General features: G+C 41.3%; 1 protein-coding gene across 1 annotated transcript; it reads right to left on the bottom strand.

Annotated features, from left to right (window-relative positions):
• Positions 1 to 1,040: 1,040 nt before the first annotated feature.
• MAGOH (mago homolog, exon junction complex subunit) lies at positions 1,041 to 8,244 on the bottom strand. The gene is made up of 5 exons (XM_004371719.2): positions 8,040 to 8,244; positions 6,344 to 6,402; positions 4,556 to 4,666; positions 3,052 to 3,134; positions 1,041 to 1,311 (listed from the first exon to the last, which is right to left on the bottom strand). Exons 1-5 carry the CDS (start codon positions 8,125 to 8,127, stop codon positions 1,212 to 1,214), a joined length of 441 nt encoding a protein of 146 aa, XP_004371776.1. The 5' UTR covers positions 8,128 to 8,244; the 3' UTR covers positions 1,041 to 1,211.
• Positions 8,245 to 10,228: the final 1,984 nt, after the last annotated feature.

Below are 10,228 nucleotides of genomic sequence, written 5' to 3'. Positions count from 1 at the left end.
CTTCTTTGTCTATAGCAGGAGGTGCACTGACCCGAGAGTCAGGAACCCTGAGATCTTAGGTCCCAGCTCCACCACTAACTTGCCTCTTAATCTTTGAAGGAGACATTGGAGTGGAAAAATGCCTGGGAGTCAGTTGGGGCCTTGTCCCAAGCTGGCCTGTCTTGTCAGGTGTGGACTTAGACTAATCACTTCCCCTCAGTCAAAAGAGGCTTACCAGTTCCTTTCAGGCGCACAATCTGTTCAACCAGCAATGTGCCCCACTAAAACATGCAATTTAGCAGGAAAAACAGTACCTACATATCTACCTGCTGAGCCAATTCCCGATACTATCTGTACCAACTTAGTCTCAGTTCTTAATGACTGTTGGTATTCTGAATTTAAAATGGGTTACTGGAGAACTTCTGAGACTGGGCATTTTATCTCTTATTAATAGTTAACATGTATCAAACCAAATTTTTCCCTCCATACTAAAACAACTACATATGTATCTCTAAAAGATTAAAGCACCATAGCACTTCAGGCCTAAATATCCAGTGTGCAGATTTCCCTACTGGTGTCAGTTTTACACTTCTTTTCAAGTCATGATCCAAATAAGGTCCAAACATAGTATTGATTAACATGTTTCCTAAATCTCTTTTCACCTACAGGCTTCTACTCCATTTCTGCTTCCCTTGCAGTTTATCTATTGAAGAAACTATGTCCTAGAGTTTCCTCTAGATACTGCTGATTGCATTCTCATGCTTTTTAAAAAAAATGTTTCTCTATTCTCTTATTTCCTATAAATCTAGAGAGTTGATTAGATTCAGTTTGGGGGCAATACTTAGGGTGTTACCCGCTGCCATCAAGTCGATTCCAACTCGTAACGACCCTTTAGGACAGAGCAGAACTGCCCATAGGGTTTCCAAGGAGTGGCTGGTGGATTCAAACTGCTGACCTTTTGGTTAACAGCCAAGCTCTTAACCACTGTGCCACCAGGGCTCCACTTAGGGTGTTAGTGTTTTAAAAAGTAACTGAGAAAAGTTCACATGGACCTTCCATAACACTTGTTCGAGTCTTTACAAAATAATAAAATTAGGTTTTATCACATATTTATTAAAGACAATCATTTATAGTTTATAAAAAATATTGCCCTGATATACACAAAAATTTCCTGATAATGGGAATTAAAAACAACTCCCCCCAACCCCCTCAGGTCCACACCAATATTCAATCTAGATTGGCTTAATCTTGAAGTGTAATCCAATAAGACTGAAGACCAAACACTTCAGGTCCTGGACAAGATAATAAAATACTCGTAAGCCTTCTGGATCCCTAAAACACAAGAGGAAAAAATGTTTAAAAAGCTGTGAAAAGCTCCAGAAAATACCACTGAATAACCCTGAATATTTATGTACTGAGATGCTCATCATAAAGGTATTTACAGCATTAAAACTTTAAAAACAACCCAAATGTCCAAAAAGAAGGAAATGATGATACATTAAAATGGAATATAATGAGGTCATTTAAAACGTATTTTTTTTTAATGTGGAAATGCTTACATTATATTAAGTGAAAAAATCATAATTAAAATAACATATTGATCTCAATTACAGTCACACATTGTTTAATGTACACAATACATTCTGTGAAACAGGACATTACGTGATTTGGACATTGTACAAACACCATACAGGCAGTGCCTGGATAACAAACGAGCTCCGTTCCTAAATTTGTCTTTAAGTCGAAGTTGTATGTAAGTCAGAACAGTTAGGAACGGTTCGTATCTAACATCAGTTAGTCAAATGTTTGTCGTAGTATGTACTGTACCTTTCTATGCATAAAAAATATTAAAGAAACACTTCTAGATACATTAAAACATCTGTAATATAATAATACAGTAATGATAATGTTTTGATGCACATTGCAAAGTAGTGCCCGTTTGTCATTACGAACCATTGTACCTTGAATTTTTAATAGGCTTTCCAGGGGTTGGTTTGTAACTACGTGTCGTATGTAACCAGGGACTGCCTGTAATTATTAGCAAACCTCTATGGGATACTGTAGTGTACCTGTACCGACTGAATAGCCACCAGAAAGCTGTTGCATTCACTACATCTGGTTACATTCACTGTGTCCCATTCTCCGACTGGGATTTCTAAACTCTATTATAACCTTACAGGACCACGGACATATATATGTGGTCGGACACTGCCCAAATGGAAGTTATGTGGCACATGACTATATTTTTCCTGCACTTTTAAAAACTATATATTTTTTTAATGCACAGAAATAAAGACCAGAAATACTTCTGACAGTGGTTGTCTAACTGATATGATTATGGGCAACCTTTCCCCTTTCTACTTTTCTACATTTCCTGTATTTTCTACAATGAGCATGTATTATTTTCAGAATTAGGAAAACTTTTTTTTTTTTTAAAGTAGTACTAAGCAGCACTCAGACGCTGGAATCACAGGCTTTCTTAGTGAACAAAGAAGCTGTCCAAAGGAAGATGACTGGGCCCAACTAAAAGTGAGCCACATCTAATCCCAAATTCTCAAAAAAAAGCCAAGAGGTTGCCAAATTCTAAGAATTCTTTGTTGCACATACAGTCATGTCTCAACTTTATAATTTGCTCCCACTGACAACATGAATTAAAAAATTTATATCCTAAAAAAATTAAAGTTTCACCAAAGTCAGACTTTGAAGATGCACTAGTCCAAAGAGCCATCACTGAGGAAACTGTTCAGACTGGGTGACTCTATCCTGAGCACCGGCATATTTTTTTCTGTCTGGCCAGAATCTTACCTACTGTGGCTGTTCCTACGCATTACTCTGTGTGTGTATGTCACTGAGAAGTTCTTGGTAGCAATGACTGAATCAAAAACCAAGGGCAACAGGGTCAAGTCCTCAAAAATACTCTGGAGTCCCTCTCTAGTGAGGGGGACAAAGCTGCCTGCCTCTGCCTTGCACTTTGCACCAGATCTTCCCATAATGCTCCCCATTCAGCTGAGGGTTTCCCATTAATCTGCTTCAAAAGAGATACAACTGGATGTAAGGATCATGCACACTTACTTGGACTGATTCACATCAATAAGGGAACCGATTTTTGAGGTTGTGAAAGAAATGTGTTCATCTCCAATGACGATTTCAAGCTCCTAAAAACATTTAAAAAACTTAAGTCATGCTGAATGGGAGTTTTCATCAAGTACACAGGAGAAGGGTTCATCATCTGCCAGAGCACACAAACCTACTACAGATGGCCATGTAAACGAGGCCAGTTCACTTCAACAGATTTACTGAGCCCTAAGCTGTAATGGGCACTAGTAACAGAGATAAATGAAATACTGTTTTAGCCCTTGAGAAGCTCATACTCTTTGAGAAAGTTGTGTCCACAAGGCTCTACCATTTCTGAGATGTAGAAGAATTCACATTTTGTTTTGCATGAGGGTTTTCATTAACAATGCCTGCCCTGTGGAATGACATGGACAGATCTGTGCTTTAAAAATACCAAAGGATCTACATATCTGGGCAACACGGGACAAGAAAAAGAATTCCAGACTTTGGGTTTGATCCCAGCTTTGCCACTCACTAGCTATATGACCTTGAGTCTCAATTTTTAAACAGCAAAAGGATCATGAACTTTCAGAAAAATAATAGGGAACCTATTGTGTGCTGGGATTGTTCTTGGTGCTTGGGAAAGATCAGTAAAACCAATCACACCAAACCACGATCTCTGTCCTTGTGTAACTTACATTCTAATGGGTTCTACTTGTTTCTTCTTCTTTTCCTACTTGTTTTTTATTTACGTTTTTCAATTATGAAAAAATTTGAACAGAAAATAGACAAAATGATGAGTCTAGTATTCCCCAGATTTTAAATGTTAATATTCTGTCATACTTGGATCAGATTTTAAGGAAATAAAACATTACAAAGTTTAGCTTCACCTCCCATTCCATTCTCCTTCCTGTATCCCTGGAGGTAACTAATCAATACCCTGAAGTTGGAATGTATTCTTTCCACTCATGTTTTTAGAGTACTGGTAGTATGTTTTTAAATTTTTATGTAAGTGGTCATGCTATATGTATCTTTTATTTTTTAATTCAACATCGATTTTAAGATTTATCCATGTTGGGCTATACCGATTTAGTTCATTAGTTTTAAATGCTTTAGAGTATACCATTTCCCTATTGAAGCGACTTACGTTCCCAATTTTTGTTACTATAAACAACATGGCGGTAACATTCTTTTATGCATCGCCTTGTATGTATGTGAAAATATCTCTAGGAAAATTACTAAAAGTAGGGTATAAATATTTTAACTCTGCCAGATAGTATCAAATTGCTCCATAAAGCAATTGTACCAATTTTATTACCACCAGTAGTATATCCCTTTTTCTCATATCCTTTTTAACACTTGGCATTATTTTTTGCCACTCTAATGGGCCTGAAATGGCACATGTACATTTCTGCCAGTGTTATGTGTCTGAAATGGTGGATTTCATGTCGTGTGCAGAGCTGTAATTTCATCTTCCATTGGTAAGGTTTCTGCACTAGAGGAGAGTCACTAAGCCACTCACCTGCCGGCCAACTCGGTCAGGAGGAGGCCACAAGGCATCATCCTCTTTGGTGATTTCACTGTCATCGATTATTCTCTTCAGTTCTTCCATCACACTTTTATGTACATAGGCCTGAAAGTAAGTTAGAAATCAGAACTGAAATGGTATCCCCAGGTAGTTCCCTGACTCAGCTGGAGATGGCAGATAAAAATAAATGCTCCTGGAGACTTGCTTCGGGCACCTTTGTTTGTGGGAAGACATTTAGGGCTTGACCACGGACAGCATGCTGGAGAAGAGGGACAGGGTCAGAAGTGCCCGTCTAGCCTCTAGGCACATCCTGTTCACACTGACTTTCTCTCTGCCACATGCCCAATTCACACCTGAATCCAAAATAGAAGATCTGGGTAATTACTAAATACCTGTGAATGCCCCACACCCTGGTTATTTTTAACTAAATGACGTGCTTCTGAAGAGCAGAGACATGTCTTTTAAAATACATTTTGCATACTAATGAACATTTTTAAAAAAATCAGGATGCTAACATGGGTAAGCATAAAGTGACTGCTAATTAAATATAATAGTATAAAAATATATTGAGTGTAAAGACATTTTCAAATATAACGAAGTGGTTAAAAGGAAAGAGTAGCTTTGATAAAGCCTTAATGATGTAGTAGAAATCACAACAGAATGGAGCACATGGACTTGAGGGATGAGAGAAGTAGGCATTGGTTTGAATTTACTGAGAAATTCATACTCTATCTTTTACTAGTAGGGGTGACTTTGAACAACCCCTTAGTATCTGAGCCTTTATTTTCCTATCTGTAAAGGGGATATCCACCACCCATCTGTGAGTTTGTTGTACTGTGGTGGCCTGCATGTTGCTGTGATGCTGGAAGCTCTGCCACTGGTATTTCAAATACCAACAGGGTCACCCATGGTGGATAGGTTTCAGCAGAGCTTCCAGACTAAGAGACTAGGAAGAAAGGAGTGGTGATCTACTTCTAAAAATTAGCCAATAAAAACCTATGGATCACAACAGAACATGGTCCGACTTGCTTGCTTTGAACATGTCATCAGGAGGGATCAATTGCTAGAGGAGGACATCATATTTGGTGAAGTAAAGGGCCAATGAGGGTGATGGAGACCCTTGATGAGATGGATTGGCACAATAGCTGCAATGGCCTTGAGCATGCCGAATTTGAACATTGTGAGGATGCAGGACTGGGTAATATTTTGTCCTGTTGTAATAAGGTCGCCATGAGTCAGAGTCAACTTGAAAGGAGTTATCTGGCAAAGGGGATATAATATCACCCATCATATGGGCTTACAATCAAAGATCATATATGTAAAATACCTAGTGCCAGACCTGGCATCTAACATACATTCAATGAATGTTAACTGCTTTCCCATGCTCCCTTTCCCCAAGGACTTTAAATATAATGTATTTAATTCTACAAGAGTACTGAGGAGTTTCAAGCAGGGCAGGTTTTATTATTCCTGTTTTTGCAAATGAAGAAATTGAGCTAGTTCAGCCAGGGAACTTGCCCAGGGTCACACGGTTAGTAAGTAGCAGATTCAGGGTTCAAACCAAGATCTGCCAGACTCCAAATGATTACCAGTAGTTGATTTCAGCATTGCGAAAGCAAACACAAACTAAAGGAAGATTTGAGAAAGAATTTAGAAGCTGCCAACAGATATGTGTCTACCTTCCTATTCTTTATCTTTCAATACCACCCCCAGAAAGAACAAAAACAACACAAGGCAAATGGCTGAACTGTAGTGAATGAAGGGCTCTCAGAAGGCTCATACCTCTTTTCTGATCATGACATCATTTTTGTAATTGCTGTTGTTGGCATATCTCAATTTCCCTGTGAGGAGCAAAAAACAAATTCAATGTACAATAAAAACATAGGACTAAAGCATCATTAACTACCAAGTCTATCAGCTGTTGCTTAAAATGTATCCTAACTTTCTCTTCAAATTGTCTAACAGATCTACTATTTAAACCTTTGGTGTTTCAACAACACTAGTCTTTTCAGTTCTTCACTTTAGGCTATTAAACAGCCTCACACAGCCAAAAATACAGCTGACACTGAACTGTAATTTCTTGCAAAAAGCATCTTAGGCATGCTAAAAGAATACAGAAAGGCTGTTTTGTGAGCTTGGGCAAATCACATCCCTAAGGGTTAATGTCCTCACCTGAAAATAGGGATTGTAATTGATAACTTACCTGCACACAGGGCCTCCTGAGGCCCAAATGAGTTTTGAAAGCATTTTGAAAACTGTAAAATGCTGGTTATATATATTATCATGTGATCACATAACCCTCTGATCTATTCTTGTGATGGAAAAGTCGTGCTTTTATCGCTGAGCTCATGTGGTATACAAGGCCCTCTGTGAGCCTCTATGTGTGCCATCCAACAAGCTAAGTTGGCTACATGGTGGGGGATGAAGGAAAAGATAAAAGGAAACAGAAGACTTGGTTTGTACCCTGTAGAATAGAAGACACACATGTAAAAAGAGCTAAATTAATTTATTCCAACAGTGTCTGCACTGTTTCTCTGCCTTGCCTTTTCTCTTTCAGTTCATTCTCCATACAGTGGACAAAGTGATCTAGTAACAGACCTGATTACTCTAATGCTTTGATACTACCACTGGCTCCCCACTGCCTTCCTGAAAAATCCAAACTTCTCAGCATGGCATACTGCTAAGATGAGTCCCCACCTGCCTTTCCAGCCTCACTCCTGCAATATTCTCCTCTCACAAAGCTGGAGTTAGGCAAACTACTTGTTTTCTGTAAGAAACATCCCATGCATTTTTTGGTTTTCAGACCCTCTGCTGTTAATACTGTCCAAAATGCGTTCTCAACTCTCACCAACTCTTACACATTCCTAAAGACTCATTTTCCTCCCCTCTCAAGTCACTTCATTCAGGACGCCTTCCCTGAACCTCAGGCTAGGTTAGGTGACCCCTCTGTTTCTCTCTACCATAGCACTTACTACACTGTTTGTCACTGCCTGTCTCCCTCACAATCAGGGCTTGTCAGATTCATCTTTGTGCTCCCATTTAGTGGAAGTTTTCTGTCATTTTTAATTCCTTTCTTTCACAACAGCACCTCCTCCCCAAATCCTATCAATCAGCAACGCCCCATTGGTTCTGCCTCCAGCAGTACTCCAAATCCTTCTCTCCACTTCTATTACCACCCTAGTGTCAATCAACAACTCTTTTGTCTTGACAACGGTAACTGTCTCCTCAATAAGTAGCCCTGTTTCCACCCTGCCCATTCTGCACCCAACAGCAAAAACACTCTTTTCAAAACTAAAGTACTGGTGAAAAAAGTCACTGAACAGAACCCGTGCACAAAGAAAGAACCAGCGGGGCGTACACAAGAGCGCTCCTTTCATTCCCGCGCTGCACAGGTCTGAGTCTCTAGGACCCCCGACCTCCCCACTCGCCCGCCCCCAGGCCTAGTCCCCGCTGCGAACAGACTGGGGGCAGCTCTTACCGTCGGGTCGGAACTCAAACTCCAGAAACTCGTGGCCGAACTTGCCCTTGTGACCCACGTAGTAACGCAGATAAAAGTCACTCTCCATAGCTCGCAAAAGCCAACCGAGATTTAACTTTAATAGAAAACCGCACCGCCGCTGTGCGCGCCTGACACTGACGTCGACGGCCGCGCACGGAAGTGACGTCTGGCAACATGGTCTCCTGCTGCCGAAGTTATCTTGCTTCACCACCCTCCTAGAGGCGGAAACAAGGCTGCCCCGCCCCTCTATCCCAGAGGCGGGAACAAGGTTGTCTCGCCATTCCCACCCAGAGGTGGGGACAAGACTGCCCCATCCGCTCTCCCAGAGCCGGGAACGAGGCTGCCGCGCCCCTGTCGCCCGCAGGCGGCATTAAGGCTCAGGATTCGCATATCCGCTCAGGGTCTAGGTGGGCGTTGAGGCCAGAAGTCGCTGGAAGGACTCGGGGCGTGGGGCTTTCACCCTGAGGTGGGAAACACTCGTTTAAAGACCCTGGCTGAACGTCCTGAGTCCTGCGTGCCTCCAGGCTCAACCGCTGACACTGTGAATTGGGCAAGGCTCTTCACCGTCTCTGGACCTTGTTATTGTTGTTAGGTGCCATGGACACTCATAGCGACCTTATGTATAACAGAACGAAAGGTTGCCGAGTCCTGCGCCATCCCCACAACCGTTGCTGTTTGAGTGCATTGTTGCAGCCACTGTGTCAACTTATCTCACTGAGGATCTTCCTCTCTTTGCCTAGCGTGATGTCCTTCTCCAGGGATTGGTCCTTCCTGATGACATGTTCAGAGTAAGCGAGCTTAAGTCTCACCACCCTCGCTTCTTAGCTTTCTGGCCGTACTTCCTCTAAGACAGATTTGCATTCTTCTGGCTGTCCATGGTATATTCAATATCCTTCACCAGCACCATAATTCAAATGCACCAATTTTCTTTTCATTTTCCAACTTTTGTATACACGTGAGGCGATTGAAAAGACCATGACTTGGGTCAGATCTCTGGACCTTATGTAGTCTCAGTAGTAAAATGGGGTTAAATGACTCCCACCCCACAGGGCTGAGGAGAGTCCACTGCATAGGGTTGTGTGTGTGTGTGAAGTCTGCTTTGTCTGAACTTTGCTGTTTAAAGACCAGTTCAAGAGAATGGCTCTCTGTGACACTTTCCCTGAATTCACAATGGGAATTGCCATTTCACTGAAACTAACTCCCTGGCACTTGATTATGCGGAGGGATGAATTATCCAACAGACAAGGTAAGCAAGGTGCTTACTTTGCTTATCAGATCACCTGTAGTGACAATTTCACATTTTTTCACCACATCAAAGATTCCGCTTCTAGGTATGGCTGGCATCTCTCTCTCTCCCAACCCCACAGCACCTTCCTACAGAATCAAAGCCTCTTTTCAAATTTACAATCCCTGACAGGGGCGGATTACTCAGTGACTAATGGGCTTACTTGCGTTTACTTATTAATCTGTAGTGCACAATTTAACATGGTTTTCACCTGATGAAACCCCTGGTTATCCCTAATTTTATCCTTTTCTACTTTTTGGTGAAGAATATGGAATATACCACAGACTGCCAAAAGAATGAATGTATCAGTCCTAGAAGAAATACAACCAGAATGCTCCTTAGAAGTCGAGGATGGCGAGACTTTGGACACGTTATCAGGAAAGATCAGTCACTAGAAAATGAAATCTTGATTGGTAGGTAAAGTAGAGGGTCAGCAAAAATGAGGGAAACTCTCAATGGGATGGATTGACACGATAGCTGAAACAAGGGACACAAGTGTAGCAACCATTGTGAGGATAGCACAGGACCGGGCAACATTGTTTTCTGTTCTATGTAAGTAAGGTCCTATGAGTTGGAGTGACTCAAAGGGAGCTAACAACAACAGCAACAATCTTTTGTGAATGGTTATTTGTTCACTGGTCTCTAGAGTAGGTGCTGTGAGTAGAAGTTAAATTGAATATTTGATCTGCTCCACAGCCATTTATACACTGCTTACCCAGCAGTGATTCTCAGCCCTGGCTGCCCATTAGAAGCACCTGGGAAACACCTAAAAGATACAGATGCCTGGGCCCCCATGCCAAGCCAATTAAATCAAGATCTCTGACAGTGGACCTGGGCATTGATACTTTTTGTAAAGCTTCTCAAGTGAGTCAAGGTTGACTCA

This window comes from Trichechus manatus, unplaced genomic scaffold, assembly GCF_000243295.1.
Source record: "Trichechus manatus latirostris isolate Lorelei unplaced genomic scaffold, TriManLat1.0 scaffold00015, whole genome shotgun sequence".
Lineage (NCBI taxonomy): Eukaryota > Metazoa > Chordata > Mammalia > Sirenia > Trichechidae > Trichechus > Trichechus manatus.
Note: the sequence above shows the minus strand (reverse complement) of the source record. Positions and strands in the feature narration are given on the sequence as shown.

Bases quoted from the DNA above. Each gene is read 5' to 3' on its own strand.
- MAGOH (XM_004371719.2), bottom strand. From the start codon at position 8,127: ATGGAGAGTGACTTTTATCTGCGTTACTACGTGGGTCACAAGGGCAAG. The intron at 6,403-8,039 runs GTAAGAGCTGCC...TGCTCCTCACAG, and splicing joins GTTTGAGTTCCGACCCGACG to GGAAATTGAGATATGCCAAC. The intron at 4,667-6,343 runs GTATGAGCCTTC...ACTTACTTTCAG, and splicing joins ATGTCATGATCAGAAAAGAG to GCCTATGTACATAAAAGTGT.